The 24,395-nt window shown below is 49.7% G+C and overlaps 2 protein-coding genes across 17 annotated transcripts in view; one reads left to right on the top strand and one right to left on the bottom strand.

Moving 5' to 3' along the window:
- The window catches only part of DAAM2 (dishevelled associated activator of morphogenesis 2), a 114,656-nt gene extending 110,068 nt beyond the window's left edge, over positions 1–4,588 (top strand). For all 7 annotated transcript variants that reach the window (XM_019029453.3, XM_055392079.2, XM_019029454.3 and 4 more), the window contains 2 exons: positions 1,033–1,203; positions 1,547–4,588. In XM_019029453.3, coding sequence (XP_018884998.1) covers positions 1,033–1,203; positions 1,547–1,771 — 396 coding nt within the window. In that variant the 3' untranslated portion in view covers positions 1,772–4,588. The remainder of the gene's footprint in view (positions 1–1,032; positions 1,204–1,546) is intronic.
- A 649-nt stretch (positions 4,589–5,237) lies between these two features.
- MOCS1 (molybdenum cofactor synthesis 1) overlaps positions 5,238–24,395 on the bottom strand; it is a 29,302-nt gene continuing 10,144 nt past the window's right edge. For 3 of the 10 annotated variants that reach the window (XM_055392080.2, XM_055392083.2, XM_063707585.1), the window contains 9 exons: positions 17,691–17,795; positions 15,597–15,761; positions 13,302–13,363; positions 12,849–12,960; positions 12,424–12,536; positions 11,796–11,906; positions 9,408–9,528; positions 8,765–8,812; positions 5,238–6,827 (listed from right to left, as the gene is read on the bottom strand). In XM_055392080.2, the coding sequence (XP_055248055.1) occupies positions 6,067–6,827; positions 8,765–8,812; positions 9,408–9,528; positions 11,796–11,906; positions 12,424–12,536; positions 12,849–12,960; positions 13,302–13,363; positions 15,597–15,761; positions 17,691–17,795 (1,598 nt within the window). In that variant the 3' untranslated portion in view covers positions 5,238–6,066. Of the gene's footprint in view, positions 6,828–8,749; positions 8,813–9,407; positions 9,529–11,795; positions 11,907–12,423; positions 12,537–12,848; positions 12,961–13,301; positions 13,364–15,596; positions 15,762–17,690; positions 17,796–24,395 lie in introns of all 10 variants that reach the window. The other 7 variants (XM_019029457.4, XM_055392084.2, XM_019029458.4 and 4 more) reach the window with 5 other exon arrangements.

Genomic DNA, 24,395 nt, shown 5'->3' on the forward strand with positions numbered 1-24,395 from the left:
TTCACCCGTTCCTACCACAGACAGCCCAGGAGGGACAAACCCAGAGTTACAGAGCTTTGAGAGAAAACCATTTCTTCGCTCTTAACAAGACAAGCAATGATAACCACATATCGCAAAAATCATGGTCCATTTATCAGATATCAGGCACCATGTTAAGTGTTTTAATGTTGTCACCACCTACCTTATGGGTTTGTTGAAAGGTTATTTCCCACTTGACAGATATGAACGCTAAAATCAGAGATGCTAAGTAACTTGCCCAAGATTGCCCAGCTGTAAGTGATAGAACTGGGTTAGAATCTGACACCACAGCTCAGCAGTGGACATGATTACCATGCCTCTATCTGCTTCTCACACTAACGTGTCCATAGACCTCATGTATGGGGGTCTTATTAAAACATGGATTCTCATTTAGGAGGCCTGGGGTCTGAGATTCTGCATTTCTAACAGGAGGTGAATCTGCTGCTAGTCCATGAAGCACACTTTGAGTAGTGAGATCTTTCTTAGAGGATACTGAGTGAGTTGAATTAACAATGGTAGCTCTCAGTAACTCAGAACAGTGCCTGGCCTATATAAATATAGCCACTGTTTTATAGCCACCAACTCATCTAACCCCCCAACACCACTATGATGTAGACTCTATTATTCCCATTTGACAGTGGAGGAAGCTGAGGCACAGAGGGGTTATTAACGTAACTAGAGGATCTTTGAAGTTCTGAGTTCTGCCAGCCTCTTCCTGACCTCAGGAAGGGCTTCCCAAGGTCTATACCCCTGACCTCATGCCTACCCCTTACAGGCCCAGGGGTGGCTCTAAGGTGGACTGAGTGAGCCCAACTCTTTACCTGCCTCTCCTTAGCCTTGTCTCTGATCCTGATGATGATGGGGGGCTTCTCACCTCTTCCAGCCCTGCCCCCTGTGCCAACAGTCCCCAGCCTTGCGCTGGGCTCTGCTCTGGCTAGAACCCAGCTAACCTCAGGGGCTGAGCCCAGCATGCTCCAGGGCACTCTCCACCACTCCTGTTCTCTCCCTTGACAGTTCGCCAAGGCCTTGATGCACTTCGGGGAGCATGACAGCAAGATGCAGCCAGACGAATTCTTTGGCATCTTTGATACCTTCTTGCAGGCCTTCTCAGAGGCCCGGCAGGATCTAGAGGCCATGAGGAGGAGGAAGGAGGAGGAGGAGCGGCGGGCGCGCATGGAAGCCATGGTGAGGGGCAGTGCCAGGCCTGGGACTGAGGGGAGATGGGTGCTACTTGGGGAGAACACCCCCAAACTGGGGTGTGTGGGAGGAGGGCAGAGACTGAGGAACTGAGGAACACCATAGGGGTTGGATGTCAGCCCCAGGAGAGAGAAACTTCTTCCCAGCCTGAGGGAAGAGAGTGGTGTGAAGCGGGGGGCCTGTATGTCCTAGGCAGGAGGAAAGTGGGGCCAACAGATACAGGCAGGCAGCATGACCACGGCCTAGGAGTTAGCCCAGGGCTGTGGGGGGGCTGCCCTGGCCTCAGCGCCTCTCCCTGAGAGGGTTCCTATCTCTGGCCCCCCGCCCGCAGCTGAAGGAGCAGAGGGAACGTGAGCGGTGGCAGCGGCAGCGGAAGGTCCTGGCTGCGGGCAGCTCGCTGGAGGAGGGAGGCGAGTTCGATGACCTGGTGTCGGCCCTGCGCTCTGGGGAGGTCTTCGACAAGGACTTATGCAAGCTCAAGCGCAGCCGCAAGCGATCAGGGAGCCAGGCCCTGGAAGTTACCCGGGAGCGGGCAATAAACCGGCTAAATTATTGACTTGGGGAACGAGCCACACAGGAGGCCGGGAGACAGGGACTGGTGAGAATGGGGCTGAGTGGAGGAGGTGGTGATATTTAAACCATTTGGTGCTTGGTTTAGAGCCTTGGGCTGGGTCCTGGGATGGGGGGCTGTGTGTGGCTGGACCAGGTGTCTCCCCACGCTTACCTTAAGGGGCTCCTCTTATCTCCCCTTCACACGATTTCTTCTGTGCCCTGGCCCCAGGGATTATTCTGAGGCTGCCTTGGACGGCCTCAGGCCAGGTAACCCCAGGCTGAAGGGGCCCTGCTCCCCATCCCCTACCATGGGCACCCATGTGCTGGCACAGAACAGTTCCAGATCTGGACTGGAGAGGTCCACAGCCTTGTCCAGAGTTCCTGTGTAGCACGGGGAGCAATGATGGAGGGAGCCCCTGAGAGGGAATCTGGTGAGGGAATCCAGACTCCCTTCTCTCAAGGGGAGGCTCAACAGAACATTGACCTGGGGGCAAACTTTCCTCCTGAATGGGAACAGAGGAGGCATTATATATTCTAGTTAGATCAGCTCTGGTAGGTTCCAGAGAACAGTCAATGTTGGAAGGATGATGCAGGGACCAAAGCCATCAGGACAGAGTCACAAGTCCTCTGGCCTCTCCCTGCATGTCTTAAGTATCTTTCCCTTCCTTCTCTACCCTCACCTCCATCCTGTCTACTAATCCACAGTCCTAGAAGACTCACCTTGGTTTCCACAGCTATGGCTCACTACCAGGTGCTTGATGAATCTGGCGAGGGGCTCAAGACAGACCTCATGCATCACCACACCTCATGCCTTTTGGGCATCTCCCATGTCCCCATCTCCTGGACACCTGGCCATTGTTGTGAAGCCAGACAGTGACCTCAAATGTTGCCTTGGAGTTCCCTATAGCCCCTCAGCAGAGGGCAGCACTTGAATGCTTAGCTCCATCCCATAGTTCTCTACTTCATATAAATTGCTCAGGCCCTCCCACCCCTTCTCTAACACTAGCTTCAAGGCAGAAGCCACAGCGGCCTCTGTCCAGCCTGCAGGTGGCCACTTGGAACCATGTGTCCACTGGCGTTGGGGAGTTGGTTCCTGAGAGGTCTGAGGGCCAGAGCTGCCCTCTACATTAACATGCTGTCTCTAAGGGTGGCCCCTCCTCTCAGGCATTCGGATGGTGCAAACAGCAGAGCAGGCAAGGGAAACTGGGGAGATGGGGATGGAGGAGGAAGGCTGACATCCTCTGGGGAGCACATCACCTGAAGGTGCCAAGGAGGAAGGCTGAGAGGGTGGCCACCCCATTTCTGGTACCCAATTTGGTTCTTCAGCCCAACTTGCAAGGGGTTCCTTCTGGTCCTCCCATCCACTGTCACCTTCCATTTTGTCCATCTCATGCTGGCCTTGGTGGATGGGATGGCTGTATCTAGACAAAATTTTTCTAAAACTCCATCAAGGCTCTTATTCAATACCACGTTCCAAGTTGGCCTTTCACCTTCTTTGAGACTGGCCCTGCCTAACCTCTACCATCAACCAGCTCTTGGCCCTTCTGCCCTTCCCTGTGTTTCTCACTTTCCAACCTAATCCCTGGCTCAGGGTTATTGCCAGTGGAGACCGGTGAGCTGGGCCTACTCTCAGCTGCCTATCTTCTGCCTTTCACTTGCATCCAACTCCTGGGGCTGAGACCGTAGTAGCTGCGGGGGGAAGAAACACAGGGTCGGTGAGCCCAGCATGTGCGTTGGTTTGAGGGGGCGGGCGGTGTGTGTGTGTTCTGGTGGGAGGGATCTGAGCAAGTGCAAGCCTGGCTGACACAGGTGTGGAGAGGCCATCCTGGAACCCAGGTGAGGGCAAGATGAAGGCTTCCAGGCAGAACAGCTGCAGAGAGTTTGGCTATATGCATCTGCAGCCCCAAGAGCTCCCACTGCAAGACAAGTGTTGGGGAAGATGGGAGGTTGTGGGTGAGGCCTCTAAAGGTCCTCTCCCAAACTGACCAGGCTGATGTCAACCTAACCCCCTCAGGGGCAGGGAACAGGGGAGGGCTGCACAAGCGTGTCTGGCATTCCCACCCACCATGGAAGACTGGATACGCACCTGGAAACAAAAGGACTATGGAAGCTGTTCAAGACACATTTGATCTTCAGAAAAGCAGAATTTGGTTCAACTGTTGACAGAGGACACAAATACGTTGTTCCAGAGCCCAGCCTTCTCACTCTAAAAGATATTTTTCTATTTATTTTCTAGATCTGGCCAGTGGCTCTGGTGCTAGATGCCACTGTAGCCAGATCTCCAACAGTGCCTTGGACCATGGACTCATATTCAACTGAGTAAGAAGGGGCTGGTGCCCAGTCGGGGTGGCTGAGCTGGTCCTTAATATGTTAAATGTTTTAGCCTCTTAATGTTTCTTGGTCTTGCTTTTTTCATGCCCTCCCCACTGCTCCTGCCACCTTTAGATAAGTTTCTCTAGCTAATTTTGTGGCCAATGTAAAATTCGTCATCAACCTAACAAACACAACCTTCTCAGCAGCATTTCTCCCCTGTGATGGAAATAAAGTGTTTAGGGCAGTGGGAGGAGAAAATTCTCCAGGTGAATGGGGAAGGGTCTGGTCCAGCCTCTCCCTACTCCCATCCCATTTCCACCAACTGGGGAACTGTGACTATCTCCCCCGACCTCTACCAGGGATGCCTTCACGCCAAGGCTGTTCTCACCAGCTGCCTCAGATGACAAATGAGGCTAATGGACATGATCTACAGTGTCCTTTTTCACTTGCACCTTTTTTATAAGAATATATTGTAATACTAAAAAATATTAAATTCATACCATCCCTACCCAGTCTTTAAACTTGTGCCTTCTTCCTATGAGGGGATCTGGGGTGGGCTGAGAGTGTGCTGGAGCCAGCTTGTACCAGCTCTGTGAGAACCAATTGTTTACATTTTCAGAAATTTTGCAAGCCATTTGACATACTGGTAGCTTGAAATTATTCAACATGGGAGTATTTATATCACAAATTGTCTTTTCCAGAGAGCTGGTTGTTTGTTAAATATTTGCCAGCACACCTTGGCATAGGGCAGAGGGGAGGCAGGCAGGGGGCACCACTGAGGACTCAAAGACATCCAAGTTAGTTAGAGAGCCCAGCAGGCCAGAACTGTGTGTGTTTGGGATGTGAGAACCAGGAGCCTCTAATTGCCCTCTCTGATCTCTCTAATAACTAGCTGGTAATGCAAGCAATGAGCTTTGAACACCCCTGGCCACCACCTGACAAAAAATTTCCCTTAGATGGTGCATTTCTATGCCCCCTACTCCACTTTATTCTCCCATAGCGGGGCTATACAGAGAATACACCCTTAGGCCTTTCCAGGTCCCTGCTCTTCTTCCCTCAGGGAACTGTGTCTTGGGATAGGATTGATAGGTGCAGCCTTCCCTGTGAAACTGCAGCAGCTCAGTGCCCTACCCACACAGTGTCTTCATTCTTGCATCTGCAAAGTTGGCATCGTAGCTTTATTTGTGCGCTGTGAGGGTGAAGGCAATCTATCATCAACTCTTCTTTCCCTGATATGCTCCAGAATAAAGAGGGGTGGGTGGAACAGCCATGAACAGGGCCAGGTGTGGGCTGTGTGGTCCGGCAGGAGTCCTTAGGGCTATGGCCCATGTGTGCACATCCTGTTTCAGAAGAGGGGGGCCAGAGGAAAAGGGGCCAGTAGGACCGGGCAACTGTTAAGCTGAAAGGCTGCAAGTCTGATGGGACACAGACTTGGGCAGAAGGAGAGATGAAGTCAGGACAGGACAGGGCAGGGCTGCGGCTTCACAGACTTAGGGAGGCAGAGCTGCCGGGGAGAAGTTGGGATCCATTCTTTAGGCAAGCTTGTGCTTTGCTCTCCTCAAAGTGGGCTCCTCTGCTTAATGAGCCCTTACTCGCTCCCCAGGAAAGTAGGAGAAGAGAAAACCCAAAATGAGAAGGAAAAGTTCTGGGCTGGACTGTCGGAACCTGGTTGTCTGAAATAGTCCACAAAGAACATGATTTCTCAGTTAGTTATCTGGCATTGCTTGTTGCAGTCCCGCTCCCATGACCTTAGTGTCCTGGAAGGCTTAAGGGCCTGCTGGTATCCTCCCTATAGAAAGGAAGCCCCATTGGTCATTAGAGATCATCTAGCAGCAGGCCTGTTTGTTAGTAGTAGAGCAGGCTGACTTCGGGTTTACTGCTCAAGGTAAACAGTGACTGTGATTAAAGGAACCTGACGTCTTTCCCTCAGCCTACATTGCATCCCAGCTCCAGGCGTGGGTGGGCCATGGGTGAGAAGGGCAGGTGCTAAGCCCGATGGAAGTCCCCCCGCTGACCGCCAGTCTTGCTAATGAGCTTGATCTCCTCCAACACGATGTCCCTGCTGACAGCCTTGCACATGTCATACAGGGTGAGGGCGGCCACTGCAGCAGAGGTCAGGGCCTCCATCTCCACCCCGGTGGGGCCCCGAGCCCGGCAAGATGCCCGGATCTTCACGGCATGGCGTGTGCTGTCCAGCTCCAGCTGCACCTGGATGTGGCTCAGGGCCACGTGGTGGCACAGAGGGATCAGCTGGCTGGTCACCTTGGCTGCCTGGACTCCAGCCAGCTGGGCCACCACTAGGGCATCTCCTTTCTTGAGCTGGTTCTGCTGGACAAGCTTGAAGGCTACAGGTCCCAGGAGGACCACGGCTGAAGCCACAGCCACCCGCTCTGTGTCTGGCTTCCTGCCCACATCTACCATAGCTGCCCGTCCTTCCGAGTCCACATGAGTTAGTTGTTCTGAGGTTAGCTGGGGTCCTGAGGGGGCAGCAGAAGCCCAGGAACCTGGGCTAAGGCACTTTGAGTTGGCATTTGAGTCTGCACGGGAAGTGTAGTGTCTCTGAAAGGAGCCAGACCCCAGCCGCTGCTGGGCTAGAGGAGGGGTCTGGGGGACCCTGCATCCTTTCCATAAAGTGGCCACCTGGCTGGAGAAACTCATTCTGGGTCTTAGACCCTGAACATGGAGGGGGTCCCAGGAGAAAATGCTTGGATTGCCTGGTGGGGAATTGTGGAACATCAAAAATAACTCTGCAAGGCAAGAAGAAAAGAGAAGAAAGACTAAGTCCAAAAGGCAATTCTTTTTCCCACCTCTACTCCCCAACCCTCTCCCTATCCCACCTCAAGTTCTCTTTCATACCAGGGAAAGAGGAATGAAGAACAAAAAGCGTAGTGGGACAAGACAAAGCAGAAGATCCACAGATAGATGGCACCCAGAGTCCAAGTTCACAGCCCTTCTCACCCAGTGATGTACAGGGTAACAGCCCTCCTAGAAACTGCTGTGCCACCGTGGCACAGGGTTCCCTCCTCATGAAAACCTTCTCAATTCCCAAGTTCTCTCAAGCAGCACCAAGCTGAGGCCTGGATCACATGATCTCTGAATGTCCCTTCATTTTCTTAAAACTAGAGCTAGGTCTCACTCTAAATTACCAATTACACCTATTTTTATCTTCACATTCTCCATGAAGAGTTAATATAACCACTTAGTTTACAGACAAGATAATAAGGGGAATTTGTGATTTACTTAAATGTTTTTCAAGTCCCCTGAAGCACATGAAAAGCACATACAAACTGACGGGCTAATTCAGATGGTGCAGAGGGCCTAGGGAATGGTGCAGGCTCTTGTTACTCAAAGGGTGGTTGGCTTATGGACCAGCAGCACCAGCAGCACCAGCACTACCTGAGAACTCACAAGAGATGCAGAATCCCACCCCAGACCTTCCAAGTCAATCCAAAAGGACAAAATCCCCAGTGATTCACATGCACATGAAATTCTGAGAGGCCCTGTCCTAGGCAACTCTTGGTTGTATAGAAAGCAGACTGGTTACTCGGTATCTCTGAAAGTATGAAGCAAATGCTCCTCCAGCTTCCCACTTCGCATCATACTCTAAGCCCCAGACATGTCAATGTCAGAGGGGCAGCCTCCCTTCTGGGGAGATGCCATCAAGGCCATGAAGGTGCCTCAGCATAGGTCAGGGCCCAACAAGAGGACTTGGATGCTGGGGGTGGGAGGAGAGGAGATGAGAGTCTTCTTCCCAGTGGCGAGCTACCTTTGCTTTCCCGGGCAGCCAGTGGGCAAAGATGGTCCTTGGGCTGTCTCTAGCCTGCCTTCCCCTCTGGGCCACTGAATTCCCTCTGCTCTAACCTCTAAAGAAAGGATCTTTCCTCTCATCTTTTCTCCCCCATGCTTTTTCTTTCCTAGTGGCACAGTTCAGGGGGCTCAGAACTGACTGTGAGCAAAGGGTCAAGGCCTCACCTGCTATAATCTGGGCACCGTGACAGAGGGGCAACAGCCACCCTACAGCTCCTCAGTGACCAGCCCAGCCCCCAGGGGTAGGAGACCACATAAGGACTTAAAACCAGGGGGCTTTTGTTTGAAGCATCCTACACACACAATGATACATCCTATGCAGATGTTCCTGAGAGTTAAGGAATTGGGAAGTTGAGGTCTGGGCCATCATGACATCATGTTACATGTGAGTAACATTATTAACTTGCTACCTCAAGATCCGCCCAGCACAGATGTCTGGCCACACATCCACCCGCGGGGGCTCATGGTCCAGATACACCATGCGTGGATCAGTGTGTACTACAGAGGACACCTGTCGCATTATCCAAATGGGAGATTTTAGAGCCGAGGAAAAGGCCTCTGTTTTAACCAGGATTTCAATTCTCAGGGAGCCACTAACTTAGTGATCATTAAATCTGGCAGACCATCCCTCTGCTCCGATGTCTGGTGAGACAGAAGGATCATTTCTGTGGCAGGTATAGTAAGGGGGATCATGAACAGTGGGGGAAGAAACAGTAAAACCTTGAAGGTTAAGAAGAGATGAAGGAGGAATAGAAGAAAAACAAGGATGAGAAATCAGCAGGAAATGCAGGAGCTGGGGGTGCCTATGGCACGGCTCCCACCCCACGGGATCCCCAAATGACAACGGTGAGTGGTTACGTACTGATGGGTCACCCACCGATGAGGATCATGGGCCGGTTCTTCATCTGGGAAATACTGAACATGCCTGGGATGAGGGAAAGATGGGGAGGGAGAGGAAAGCAGGGGAGGGGGAGAGGGAGAGGGAGAGGAAAGCAGGGGAGGGGGAGGGGGAGAGGGAGAGGAAAGCAGGGGAGGCAGAGAGGGAGAGGGCGGGGAGAGGAGAGTTCACTGAAACAAACGCGCTTGACAGCCCTGAGCACATGCACTCAGCTATATGACAAAAGGCCCCCACATGTGCACTGCGAGGTCGCTCAAGGCTGAGCCCAAAGAACAGTCTGTGGACATCAGGACCCTGCCCTCCCTAAACAGAAGGCCACGTGTTTAGGGATGAGAAAGAAGCAATGACACCCCCTTCTCCCCACCTAGTAAAACAGCCCAAGAGAATTTGGGGTCCCCTCTCCTGTGCAGCCTCTGCTATGACTTTTCCCCATGGAAGGAGAAGCATCACTGTACTCTGAGTCCAGAGGGCCAACAGGAGTGAGTGGTAGTGGGGATGATGCTGACTCTCGCCAGCTTCCCCCTCGGTGTTCCTTGGTCATCTCACCCCACAACTCCACACCTCCCTCCCAGGGACAAGGCCCACTCACCATCCAGGCCAGCCCTCCCCACCCTGCCCTTACCTGCATGCTGCCGCTTCTTCCTGCCCACAGCAGCCCCAATGATTCTCAGCAGCTCCTGCTCGGAGGCCCCAGCTCGCAGGTGATCCCGCAGGGATACCTCAGAGTTTCCAAAGAGGCAGACCTACATGTGGGTGAGGACAATATGCCTTCCTTACCCCTGAGCCTTGGCCTCCTGGCCTCTGAGGAGCTAACTCCTTCCCTGGTTCTCCCTCCGGGAGGAGCACCAGGGCCCAGGCCTCCCATGGCAGGGCCCCCAGCAGTGAGAGACAGAGGTGCTGTAGGGAGGTCAGAGAGGCTAGAAGAGCAAGAGGCAAAATTCGACTTCCCAATACCTATATGTGACTTACAGTCATACTTCCCTCAGTGTATTTTTAAAAAACTAAGTAGATGCCAACAGAGATAGCATGTAAAAATCCAGATCTCTACCTTCTGAGATACTTGCTGGAATGGCCACTTTATCACCATGAGAATGGCCCCCAACCAGTTGGAGCTGTGTGTGTCCTGGAAGTCTCCTACCCCTGTTGTGGCACACACATCCCATTTCACCTCAGCCCCTCCAAGTCCCTTGTGGACATCACCTGACTGCCCTGTACCTATTTGAGTCTGTGATCACTGCTTGGAAGCTTCAGCTGAGGGCTGCTGGGCATGACAACTTAAGGTCAAACTTCACTCAATGCTTCTCAGCTTCTGTAAGAGGGATGGATGAGACAGCCCCAGAAATCAATATACCTACCATCCTTCCACCAAAACTTATGAAGCATCTACTCTGTGCCAGCTCTGCACAAGGCACTGTGGCCACAGAGAAAGAAGAATGTCTGAGAAGCTTCTGCAGGCAGAGACCACTGGAGAAGATACCAGTGAAATCTAGGATAGGTCTAACTGCTTCAGCGTGCCTGTTATTCCTCATGCCTCGCTCCCCAACCAGCCTCCAGGTTCCCTTCTCTGCAACAAAGAGGTTCCTCCTGTGGACTTCACCTGGTGCCACCCTCCCCTCCCACCCCCCAGCTGGCTCCTGCCTGGGAGATCAATGGGTAAAGGGAAAGAACAATCTTCAGGCATTTCTCCCCTACTTCCTGCCTGCTTTGATGTATCTGGCAGCAGCTGCTTCTCTGCACAGCTCAAGTGCCAATGAGGTGGCCTCTCTTCTAAGGCTCCAGCCCTTCCTGGGCCCCAGTGACATCAGTGCTTCCCCCTTGCCCTTCCTAGGTGGGAACAGCACTTTGCTGCTGCTGGTCCCAAGTACCTCAATATCCTCTATTGGTTCCCTTAATCTTATATGTTATAAATAGCTTCTTCATTACATTCTCTTCAGAATCCCACCTTCCATTTCCTGCCAAGACCTCACAGATACAGATACCACCTCTAGTCCAAGTCAATTCCGTATCTCCAGCCCAGAAAAACCCCCAAGCTTTTCAGCAACCTGCTGGATGGTTCCTTTTGGATTCAAACTGCATGCATCTAAACCCAACCCACCATCATCACCCTCCCACAATTGTAAAAGATCCCAAGGCCTTCCAGCTACCTTGATGCCTTCCTCCTCTCCTTCCACAAACATTACCAAGCTCTCTGAGTCTTCCTTCCCTTCAATTCACACTCTAACATATTTGGAGAACCACTGAATGGCCACCTAATTGGTCTTCCTGTCATCACACCCAGCCTGTGGCTTATAAAACATACATGGGGGATGTCTCCCCTGTTCAGGAACCTTACACAGCACACTATTGTCCACAGAACACATTCTGAACCAAAGCCCCCTACAATGTAGTCTTCCCATAGCTGACTTTAATCTGCCCTAGCCCGCCCAACCAGTATGAACCCTATGTATGCACCCTCCCCTCCCCACTTCTGCCCCACCCATTCTTCAAGGCTCGCTGAGGTCTGTAGTGCTCTTGATGCCCTGCACTCTCACAGCCTATTGCCTCTGTTTGGTCTTGCCTGTGAGTCTGCATAGCCCTGACGAGAAGGGGTCCCGACATCCCCCACAGGGACGAATGCACAGGACATGCTTGTTAGATATGAGTAACATCCATTTCTGGTTTCAGAGCTGAGCCCCTGGCCTGGTGGAAGGGGCTAACCATGGTGGGGGCCAGGCAAAATGCACATTGATCCTGCAGCTCCATGAGAGCTGGAAAGGAGCTCCCAATAAACCAGAAGCTACTTCAGGGTCCCACAGAAGGAAGGAAGGAATCAGGGTGACATTTCCAGAGGGGCCATGAGTTCACCCTCACCTGCTGCTCCCATCATGCCCCCAAACCTGACATTATTGCACCAACCACCTCCCCCCACACCGTGCCCTGCCAGCCTCCTCTCCAATCAGGGAGCACAGGTGGGAGGAGACATGAGAACACAGAGGTGGCAAGGGGTCCCTGTGGAGGAGGGGATGCTCACCTTGAGGTTCCCATCAGCTGTGATTCGCAGGCGGTTGCAGGTCCCACAGAAATGCTCAGACATGGATGTGATGAAGCTGATCTGGCCTTGGAAGCCAGGGATTTTAAAGGCCTGGGCAGGGGAGAGTGGGAGCAAAAGGGCAGTGGAGGGGATGGGCTACTGAGCCCAGTTTCTCACTCCATGACATCAGAACCTCCACTCCTCAACCCTCTCCCAGAGGACCCCACGTGAAGCTCCACCCAAGGCCCTCAGGTGATAGAAGACTCTGGTAGGATGGATGACCCATGGGTTGACCTATGCCTGGCTTGCCCTAGATAAAAGCTGCTAAGGCAGGGACCTGTGGGCAGCATGTTTAGAAAAGTCTGTGTGGAAGCTGGATGAGCACCCCTCTCTGCTACTTCCTGGAGTGTGTCCTCTGACATGTTACTGAGCCCCCCACCCTAGCCGAGCCCACATCTTCATCCATGAAACAGGGAGGTGGTTGTGATAGCACTGATGCTTCCTGCTTAAATGGTACCATCCCACATCACAGCATCCCCACCACAGTGCAGCTCCCTGCTAGCTCTCCATCCTAGGGTGGAGGTACGACCTTCCTCCAGGCCTGCCCCACACCCTCCTGCTCCCTAACCTTGGCTGTGCTGGATTCCTCCTCTGGCACCTTCTCCAGCTCTGGCCACTGCTGCCGAACAGTGTCTAGCATCTCCTTATAGCTGACCATCTTCTTGAAGTTCCACTTGTTGCCTGTATTCGGGATGGGGGAAGGCAAGGGGAGCTTCTGAATCAGAGTTGAAGGGGCCCCAGGGTCTTTGAGTCCATCCCCTGCCATAGCATAGCAATCAGTTCTCCAGCCTCTTGGAAGGGAGGGACGGGGGCTCTGCCTAAAACTGGTGGATTGAATCACATACACAGTGGGCTCCAAGAAGCCACCAATAGCCCATCATAATCCTAGACTCACTGCCCCTGAGGTCAGCCATATCCAGTGGGTGAGCCACCCTATGTGACCTGCAGGCCCAACCCCTTCTTCCCTCCCTCAACCCATCCCTGGTCACTGACCATCAAAGGGCATATACTCTATGAAGCGCACATCCAGGGGGAGGCCCTCGGTCAAGGCCGCAAAGTCCAGGAGTTCATCCTCGTTAAGGCCTCGCATCACCACACAGTTCACCTGGCCGGGGAACAATGGGACCATGAGGGCTGTGCCCCCTGCATTCTTTTGTGGAGATGACCCTTGGGGGCCTGGCACTCACTGAGGCCTTCCACTCAGGGACCCATTCCTTGCTTCTCCCACTCAGTTCTCTAAGTTACGGGATTCCTTGGGGTCACTGATTTTCTCGTTTCTCTCGAGGGTCGGCAGGGCTGGACAGGGAGAGAAGAGGTGGGAGGGTGCACGTACTTCAGCCATGCTGGCCAGAGCTGAGGGCTCTCAAGTGGGCCAAGGGGCGGTGAGGGGAAGGCCAGGGCAGTGTGGAGGGAAGTCGGGAATCTACAGCAGGGGCACGGCCTCACCTTCACAGGGTTGTAGCCCAGCTCGATGGCCTTGTGGATGCCCTCCATGACCTTGTGGAAGCCTGGGATGGAGAAACAAGGATCCAGGAACTTCTGTCCTCTCTCCTCTTCCCCCACACCCCCACAGAAAAGCACCAGAGCCCATCTACTCTGGAGATTGGCAAATGTTTTCTAAAACAGGCCAGAGTAATATCGTAGGCTTTGCAAGCCAAGAGGCAAAATTGAGGATCCGTGTAAGCATATGTCACAAAGTGTTGGCTAAATTCAAAATGTAATAGTAATAACTGACTACAGTGTTTTGTAAAAGAGATCTACAAATGGGATACAATAATGCAATTCTTTTTGCAGGGACAATATTTTGCTTAAATGGGGTTCATAGTTAATGTTCCCTATCATTAACTGATTTTGAATGCTATCTGTAAAATGCATTCTTGGCTCAAAGGCTACATGAAAACAGGCAGGGGGCTAGATGTGGCCTGTGGGCCATAGCATGCTGACCCTGGATCTAGTTGAACCCTCTTGTAGTCTACAGAAGGAAACCAAGACCCAGAGTGAGGCAATGCTCTGCTCAAAGCCCCATGGCTCCATCTTTCAGAATGCAGGTTTTCCACTCCCGTTTCAGTGTTTTTTCCTCAACAGTCCATCAATTATTCACTCAACACATACTCTCTGAGCACCTACTACGCACAGGTGCTGTTCCAAGTCTGGTAAGCAATTATTGTCTCAACAATCATTAACCACAGTCAATGTGACCCCAGGCTGACTTCTCACTGCCCAGTTCTCTCATGCATCCAATCACTTGATCACCTACTGCATCCTGGCCCCCTCCAGCACCCCCAGCCTGCACAGCCTGGGTGGTCACCTGTGAGACAGGGTGCCTAGAGATGGCCTCCATGGTTTCCTTGCAGCATTTTCAGACTGCTCAGTGAGAGGGTAAAGGGAAAAATATATAGCTTTGAAAAAAAATAATGCTGCCAGGATAACCTAGAACTATAAGTTTTCTTTTCTGTAAAACACTCCCCTCCAAAGGCAGGTGGTGGACAAAAGAGTATGAATGGGAGGGAAGATCTTATGTCTCCAATCCATGTGCCAGGAAATAAGAGACAAAAAGGGAGAATGTGTTTGCGGGCAGTACAGCCCACAGATCCACTTCCCACTTTCCCACCGTAGAGCCCTTGCAGGTTCTGTACTCCTGCTCCCCCTCAGATTATGTGCCATTGATTGAAACCCTCCGGTTCCTCAAGGCCAGCATGCATGCATCCTCCTTGAAGCCCTCCTAGTTTTCTCCTGCTAAGAGTTCTTTCTTCCTCTCTGTAACTCTTTAATCAGTACCACAAGACAAGCAAAGGCTGTCCCATGGAATTACATCTTTTGGCCCTTAGCAGCCTGTAAGGCCAGGGCAATGTCTTATGTGTCTTCTGTCCCCTCCACAGCACCTGGAGCAGGCCTCCATAGAGGAAGGAGACACCATGAGTGCTTCCTCAGCACATGGAGGGTACTAAGCAAGGCATCACACCCCGTTTAAGAAAAGGAAGGAAAGAAGGTGGTGGGGCTGATCTTGAAGCTGTTTCCAAGGAAGAGGAAGGAGATCTGGGTCTCCCTGCCACCCCTCTGATCCTCCAGAGTCCTCCGTCATGTACCCCCTCCCACATATCAAAGGGTATCCAAACCTGAAGAGCCTTTGCCCCAACATGAGGTCCATGCCAAAGGGAAGCCAGGCACTGGTCTCCTGTGACCCAGAGCTCGAGGCTGGCTCCACCTGTCTACCTTGGGCCTCCTGAGGCAGGTGAGTGGAGGGTATGGGTGTGCTTGTAGTAGGAGGTGCATAAGAGGGGCTTATACCCAGGTGGGCACAGGGACAACCATGGGGGCCTGCTGGGGGATCCCCTCCTGGCAGCATACACCCAGACCCTGGCATCCCAGCGTGGCTACTTCCACCCTGGGCTGTCCCATGTTTCTTCAGAGCTCATCGTAGAATGACCAACTCGGCCCAGTTTGCCACAGACTGTCTTGGTTTTAAAACTTCAAGTCCTTCATTCTAAAACCCCCTCAAGTCCTGGGCAAACTGGGGCTGGGGTGGTGGGGAGGTTGGTCACCCTAGGTCATTAGTGTCTGATCCCCAAAGTCCCTGACATACAATTGGCAAAGATGAGGGGTGAGAAATAAGTGCTTTGACTTACTGATAGCCCAGACACCAAGAGGAAGTGACCAGGCCCCTGGTTCAGCAATGGCCACCCCCTCCCCAGCTATGTGCAGGCCCTGGGAGGGACACCCACCCCATCCACATCCGCTCACCTTTCCTGCGGACAATGAACTCAAACTTGGCAGGCACCAGGGTGTCCAGGCTGATGTTGATGGCACTGAGACCAGCCTTCTGAAGCTGGGGCAGTAGCCGGGCCAGGTTGATGCCATTGGTGGTAACACCTATGGTCCTCAGCCCTTCCAGCCGCTGGAGCTGGGCTGTAAGGACAACAGAAAGGGGGTCAGACTGCTTGCTTGTTCTTGGTGAGGCCGGGAAAAGGGCTGGAAGGCAAAACTCTTGGTCCAGACAAGATGGATGGGAAAGAGGCTCTCTGCAGACCTATATTAACCAGGCCTAACTTAAAAAGAAAGCTAAGAATCAAAACTGACAAAAACAACCAAAAGATTAAGCATTGAGTGCTCTGTGCTAGGTGCTCTGCTGAGGGCTTTGCATACATTAGCTCATTGAAGCCTCACAATAACAATTACCTCATTTAGTAGGTAAGGAAAGAGGTGCTCTGAAAGATTATGAAAATTGCTTAATGTCACACAGTAAGAAGAGCTGGCATTTAAATCCATGTGTACTTGACTCAGGACTCTGCTCTTAACAACCAAGTACTACACAGGTCTTGATACTCTGTATAATGGAAACAAAAGTGTTTGAATTAAGTGCTATTTGACAGCTCCATTCTACCAAATATCCCTAGAAATAATGGAAGGATTTTAAAAATCCATAATAGCATTGGAAGGTAAGAAAGAATGCCGTAGATAGCCCAGAAAGGTAAATTAGCACTGAAAGAGAGAAAGCAGATGGAACCGACCAGACGGATAGAGACCACAGCTCAAAGTGCACCCAGCAGAAGGTTCTGTAAAAACAGGGAGAGACTAGTGTGCACGCAGCTTAGTAGTCACATGTACAGGAGCAGAGGGGTCCTACTACATGTCAGGGAGGTTGTCTAAGAGGGGAGTTATATTTGAAGGAGCTGGACAGGTTGGCCTCATCCTTCCCTGTCGGCACGGGAAGGCAGCAGAAGCATTTGCCTCAAGGATAGAGCACCAGTGCAGACACTTAAGCGAGCCATGGGGCTGTATTAGTTCCTTCTCATGCTGCTAATAAAGAAATACCTGAGACTGGGTAATTTATAAAGAAAAGAGGTTTCACTGACTCACAGTTCAGCATGGTTAGGGAGGCCTCAGGAAACTTACAATCATGGCAGAAGAGGAAGCAAACACGTCCTTCTTCACATGGCGGCAGCAAGAAATGTTGAGCAAAACAGGAAAAGCCCCTTATAAAAATCATCAGATCTCGTCAAAACTCACTATCATGAGAACAGCATGAGGGTAACCACCCCCATTATTAAATTACCTCCTACTGGGTCCCTCCCATGACACGTGGGGATTATGGGAACTACAATTCAAGAAGAGATTTGGGTGGGGACACAGCCAAACCATTTCGGGGGCAAGGCCTGAGTCCTGGTGACACTCAGCAGTACCTCACACCCCTTCTCCACAACCTTGGAGCAACCCAAACAGAAACACAACACAAACAACATTGCCAGGCAGGCCAACAGAGACCTCAGGCACTAAGATGAGTACACCGCCAAGAATCAACAAACATTTAAGGAAGAAGCATGAAAGAAAGATAACTACTTCCCCAAATAGAAGAATGAAAGGAGGAGGAGAAGGAACAGTGATAACAGAAGACAATTCTTTTAAAAAGCAGAGGGAATATCCTTATTGGGATAAATATTCAATCTTGAAAATAAACCAAGAAAAAACCCTAATTAGGGCTCTTGAAAATTAAACAATATATAGTTACAAGAAGAAAAAACTTGAGAAGCAGAATGAACACAGGAATGAATGAGCAAACTGGAAAATTCAGCAAAGGCATTCTTGAAGAGCTGGATACAAAAGACCAAAGAATGAAAAGAATGAGTCTGAAGAAACACACCTGCTCACATTCAAATCCAAGAAGATCTAGAGAAAAGATAAGCTATCAAAATGTACACAGTAGTTATCTTTGATCAGTAGGATCATAGGTGATTTTTATATTTATTTATAGGTAAAATTTCTTTCTATAACAAACACGTTTTCTTTGATAATGTGGGTGACACACATACACACCCCTCCCCCTGAATTTTAGCTGACCTTTGCTACATGGACAGTGCCACTGACTACACCCTTCCAGCCACCAGACCAGTTGTTTCCAAGAAGCTATGTAAACGTATGTCTCTATGAAGACCCAGCTCAGTCCTGCAAGAGAGAGGAAACCAAGAGTAAAGTGCTCAAGTGAAGCCAAATATTAGAAAAGGCAGAATGTTACAAAATTCATCATCAGTTTAAGGTAGGGGTGCATGGGAATGCATACAATCATGGTGTAAGAATAAAATCATATAATCTTTCTGGAGAGAAGTTGTACATGAATTTTTAAAGCCTTTGACCTGAAATTCCACTAAGAATTTAAGGAAATAATCATGGATGTGAATAACATTTACCTACAAAGATGTTCATCACGGAGTAATGCATAATTAAGGAAAGTGGGAAATAATCTAGAGAGCCAACAATAGCAAACTGGTTAAATTATGTTTTCTCTGGATGACGGAACATTATGCAACCCAAAATGACTCTGTAAAATCATACATTAGGGTGTAGGGAAATGCATGCACTATATTACGTAGAGAGAACAGTAACAAGAGATGCAGTAAACACAAAAAATAGTAAACACAAGATGCAGAGAAAAAATGGCAGGTGGGTCATCAAACGAAAATGTCAACAGTGGTTACAAACAGGCAGTAATGACATTCTTTCCGCTTTTCTGAAATAAACATAAATTACTTTTGTAAAAAATAATAATAATAAAGTTTACAAATAAGAGCTGTTTGAAAAAGGAAAGAGTTTCACTCTGACTCTACCAATAAGGAAAATTAGCAGTGGTTGTTCACTTCTACCAAATCAACCCCGGAGAAACACAATCTAGGAATGTAAGAACTTAACAATCTAAGTCCTTAAGAAGGCTAGTTGTTCTGAACTGGTATGAGTTAGGGGATGAAGATGGGCAAAGAATGTGAGTAGATAAAGGAAAATGAAGCAGGTTACGTTGTATTCTTTCCCTTGCCCACTGAGACCTCAGCACCATCACTGATTATCCCCTTACTGAAGAAATCAGCGGCAACTGCCCAAAGAACTAGCTTAAAAGTCAACTGGAGGCCAGGCACGGTGGCTGATGGCTATAATCCCAGCACTTTGGGAGGCCAAGGCAGGTGGATCACTTGAGGTCAGGAGTTCAAGACAAGCCTGCCCAACGTAGTAAAACCCTGTTTCTAACAAAAATACAAAAATTAGCCAGGTGTGGTGGTGGCATATGCCTGTAATCCCAGCTGCTTGGGAAGCCAAAGCAGGAGAATCGCTTGAACCCGGGAGGCGAAGGTGGCAGTGAGCCGAGATCATGTCATTGCACTCCAGCCTGGGTGACAGAGTAAGACTCTGTCTCAAAAACTAAAAACAAACAAAAAACAGCAACAACAAAAAAAAACTTGATAAGCTGATTTCAAAATTTACATGGTCAAGCCTTAGTATATGTAAAACACTGCTGAAAAAGAATAAAGAGAACTTGCCCTACCAGATAATTGACTGATGAAGCTACAGTGATTAAGACAGTTGATATTGGCACAGAGACTAACAAATGGACCAACAGAACAAAGTAGAACTTGAAACAGATCAAGTTCAGAATGGCAGATTTATGGAGGAAGTAAGGATTGTTCAATATAAAGAACTATAAAAAAAAGGCTATCCATATGGAAAAAAATTACATTGAATTCCCAAAAATCATCTACAGATGAACTAAGGACCTATATGCAAATTTAAATTTTTTTGTGAAGAACGGAGGTAGGTGATCTGATCTGGGGTTAGGTGTTTCATTAACAAGATATGAAAACACTAACCATAAAAGAAAAAAACGCTGATAAATTCAAGAACTGCTACTGATCAAAAACAATCATTACACATGGTGTAACTTGTTTTTTCAGATTGGGAGGAGATATTCACAACATATATAAAGAACCTGTACCAAATAAATATGAAAGGACAAAGAACCAAATAGAAAAATAGGCAAAAGACATGACCAGGAATTACACAGTAAAATATATTTTATATATATGTATAGCTAATTAACATGTGAAGAGATGCCAACTTCGTTCTTAAACATGAAAATACAAATTAAGACCACAATGAAATATAATTTTACACTTGTTCAACTGGCAAATATCAAGAATAATACTGAGTGTTGGGAGGTCATTTGGCAGGATCTCTTACATAGGGCTGGTGAAAGTGTATTTGGCACAACCATGTTATTAAGTAATGCCACATTGTTTTCCAGAGTTAAACATTCACCTATTTTATGATACAGCAATTCCACCACTAGAGAAACTGTATACCAAGATATGTTAATGAAAACAGTGTTTAAAGCGGCACCGTCCACAACAAAAAAGCTAGAACCAATTCAAATGCTCACTAAAAGGAGAAAATACGGTACATTCACATAATGTAACAGTAGACCACAGAGGAAAAAAGAACTACAACTCTGTATAACATTATGCATTTTACTTGAGTCAAAAACAATAAGCCCTGAAAGACTACACACAGCATGACACTTACAAACTTCAAAACGCTATATCTACTTTTTAAAAAGCAAGGGAATAGGCCAGGTGTGGTGGCTCATGCCTGTAATCCCAGCACTTTGGGAGGCCAGGGCAGGAGGATCACTTGAGCCCAGGAGTGCAAGACCAGCCTGGGTAACATGGCAAAACACTGTCTCTACAAAAAATACAAAAATTAGCTGGGTGTGGTGGTGTGCGCCTGTAGTCCCAACTACTCTAGAGGCTGAGGTGGGAGGATCGCTTGAACCCAGGAGGTTGAGGCTGCAGTGAGCTGTCGTGCCACTGCACTCCAGCCCGGGCAACAGAGCTAGATCCGGTCTCCCAAAAAAAAAAAAAAAGGGGGGACAGGGCAGCAAGGAAACGATAAATAGAAAACTGAGGAACACTTACCTTAGGTGGCAGTGGGGTGGGGGCAGGGTACAGTATAGGGAAGGCCCCATAGGTAGTTAAAAGTTATTGCCAAATGGCTGGGCACAGTGGCTCATGCCTGTAATCCCAGCACTTTGGGAGGCCGAGGCGGGTGGATCATGAGGTCAGGAGATCGAGATCATCCTGGCTAACACGGTGAAACCCCGTCTCTACTAAAAATATAAAAAATTAGCCAGGCATGGTGGCGGGTGCCTGTAGTCCCAGCTACTTGGGAGGCTGAGGTGGGAGAATGGCGTGAACCCGGGAGGCAGTGGTTGCAGTCAGCTCAGATCGCACCACTGCACTCCAGCCTGGGCAACAGAGCAAGACTGCGTCTAAAACAAAAAAAAAACTTTTTGCCAAAACATTGGTGGTATAGTGGGTTTCCTTAGGAACCACCAACATTATTAACATGAATAAAGTAAAGCAAGTCATACATGGATCAATGATGAGAATATCTTATGAACCAAGGAGTATGATTTAACCTAATTCTATGCAACTGGAGCCCACCAAAAATAAAACAAAATGCTTTACCTCTTTTCACAATCTGTCATTGGCTTTCCATTACATTAAGCCTCTCATGGGCTTTAAGCTGTGAAATCAAGCTATACTCTACAAGAAAGGCAGGAAGGAATGGAGGGAGTGAGGAATGGAAGGAAAGAAGGAAGCAAAGAAAAAGGAAAGGAAGAAGCTGCCGCAATGAGTGATTTTTTTTCAACTTTATTTTTTACGTTCAGGGGTACATGTGCAGGTTTGTTACATGGGTTAACTTGTGTAATGGGGGTTTGTTGTACAGATTACTTCGTCATCCAGGTACTAAGCCTAGTACTCAATAGTTATTTTTTCTGATCCTCTCCCTTTTCCCACCCTCCACCCTCAAGTAGGTCCCAGTGTCTGCTGTTCCCCAGTGAGAAATTCTTAAGCTAAGTCCAGCTCATCTGGCAGTGGCCAGTCGTTCGGGAAGTTAGGATGGAAAACAAGGGCCCTGCAAACTCCTCCAGCACTCTCACAGTACTTGTGCACTTAGTTCCTTCTTCCTTCCTTTGGAAGACCCTAACTTTCACTGTCCAACACAGCAGCTGCTGGCCACGAGGCTACTTAAATGAACGAAAAAGTCATAAAATACAAATTTAATTTCTCGGTTACATTAGCCACATGTCAGGCCCTCAAGAGCTATGAGTGGCTACTGTATCAGACAACACAGATGCAGAACATTCCATCATCTTGGGAAGCTCTATGGCAAGCTTGTCCAACCTGTGCCCTACGGGCTGCACATGGCCTAGGATGGCTTTGAATGTGGCCCAACACAAATTTGTAAATTTGCTAAAAACATTATATTTTTTGGTAAATTTTTAGCTCATCAGCTATCATTAGTGTTCGTGTATTTTATGTGTGGCCTCAGACAATTCTTCCACTGTGGCCCTGGGAAGCCAAAAGATAGGACACCCATGCTCTATGGGACAATGCTATTCATGGCCAAACCCGCCATAACTTTTGCACCAAGATAATGCTTTAAACCCATCTCAGCTGAAAAGAAGGGGCATGGGACTTTGTCTGCACACGAAGCAGGGTGCAGAAGTGCTGGAGAGGCAAGGGGTTGGCATAGGGAGCCAGAGAGAGCTGAGGGGCCCAAACCCTTCCCGTGGGGTGTTCTGCAGCACCTCTCAGAGGCTGACAGAGCTTCAGACATGGACCTGAGGTGAACGGGACCTCAGGCTCAGCAGGAACTGTAACCTGCAATCCTTTTGCTCTGCCTCCAGGTGGGGGCCCCTCAAAACCCTCACGTGAGAGGGTAGGCACAAGTGTTCGTGAACATCCTGGCCCTGACTTCTGTTCTCTCTCTTCCCCCATCCCTCCTTCCTCCACCAACACCCATCTGCCCTGCCCTTCAAGGCTGCTTTGCTCTGAAGCAGCTCCTCTGGGGAAGATCAGAGGCTAGCCGCTGAGGGATGTCAGAGTGCTCACAGGCACAGCGCCACAGGAAGTGAGGGGGTGAAGCCGCCATTCTTTTTGAAGCACTGGGAGAGGGGCAAGGGGAGGTGTTTCACCCACCCCCACCCCCTGGGAGGCAGAAGGTAAATCCTCAGAAGCAGGTCACTGCAGGCGGGGCCTTGTCCTAACTAGCATCCATGTGGCGATCACCCCTTGCCCATCCCATTCCATCAGCCAGGGCCAATAACCACAGAATATCACAGCAGAAAACATCCTTAAAGTGGCTCATCCACAGCTGAGGAAACTGAGGCTCTGGGTGGGGAAGGAACCTGCACAAGTTCACCCAGCCAGAGAGTGGCAGAATGGGGACAGAGCTACCAACTTTCCTGGCTCCCATTCTTCCCACTCTGCATGCTGGGGTTTCCGGGGAGAGCCCCGAGTCCTCATACCGGTGCTCAGCCATCCTGTACCTCCCTGACCAGTGAGTGATCCTCACCCCCTCTGCTCTCTCACAGGTCCTGGCACAAGGTGGCCCATGCCCACAGGTGCCAGGGAGAGGAAGTGGCCTGGATGAGGGGGCTGGGCCTGGCAAGCAGCTGGTTCAGCAGGTTCAGCCCTTTCCTGGTAGCCAGCCTGCCTTTTAGCCCTGAGGAGCTGCCTGGAACATGGGGTCAGCTTGCCTGGGCCAGCTCAGCCAGCACAGGATGACAGAGGTTCCCAGGCCAAGTGACCAGTCAGAGCTGAAGGGAGCTGGCCATGGGGCAGGAGGGAGAAAAGGGCTGTCAGGGGGACCTGGGCCCCTCCTTGGGACTCTCACAGCACCTAGGCTCCCCTTATACAGCAGCTGCTTCCTCCAGTGGGCCATGGGTCCAAAGCAGCTGGACGGGGCAGCAGTCAAGAACATGGAACCTCATAGCCCCGATTTCATCACCTATAATTACATGAGCAAAGGTCTCTTTCCTGATCTTGGGGTTTAGAAGCTCATGGCAAGAGGCCCTTTACAGCTACCTTTACAGAGCACTTGCCATAGGCTGGGCATTTCATTCTCATTCCCTCCTCAGGTCAACCTTATAAGGTAGGTACTATCACTGCCTCAAGGCTTAGAACAGATTTTAAAAGTTGCCCAAGGTACGCTTCTTGTAAGAGGCACAGTGAAGACTCAAATAGGAATATGCCGTACTGCAGAGACTACTCTGACCCAGTCTCCATTCATTCAGCGAATTTCAGGGAGCATCAACCACGTGTCAGGCACGGTACTGGATGCCAAAAACAAAACCTGCTGCAGCAACCTGAGAGCTTTCACGCCAGCGAATGCAGGAGACAGACAATTAAAGAAACCAAACACACAACCCAATCACAGAGTGCCAGGATGAAATAAATGCTATGAAGCAAAACAAAGTAGGGTAAGTGAGTAGGGCAGGGGTTGCCACACTTTTTCTGTGGAAGTCCAGATAGTAAATATTTTCTACTTGGCTGGCCAGCTTTGCAACACAGTCTTTGTCATCACCATGCAACTCTGCCAAAGCAGCCATCGGCAATATGTAAATGAATGGGCATGGCTATATTCCAATAAAACTCCATTAATAGACACTGAACATATAGGATTTTATAATTTTCATGTGGTAGAAAATGTTATTATTTTATTTTTTTCCCCATTATTTAGGAAGATAAAAACCATGGCAGGATGCAGTGGCTCACGCCTGTAATCTCAGCACTTTGGGAGGCCGAGGTGTGTGGATCACTTGAGGTCAGGGTTTCAAGACCAGCTTAGCCAACATGGTGAAACCCCGTCTCTGCTAAAAACACAAAAAATTAGCCAGGCATAGCGGTGTGTGCCTGTAAGCCCAGCTACTCTGGA

The sequence above is a fragment of the Gorilla gorilla genome, chromosome 5 (genome assembly GCF_029281585.2).
Source record: "Gorilla gorilla gorilla isolate KB3781 chromosome 5, NHGRI_mGorGor1-v2.1_pri, whole genome shotgun sequence".
Classification (NCBI taxonomy): domain Eukaryota; kingdom Metazoa; phylum Chordata; class Mammalia; order Primates; family Hominidae; genus Gorilla; species Gorilla gorilla.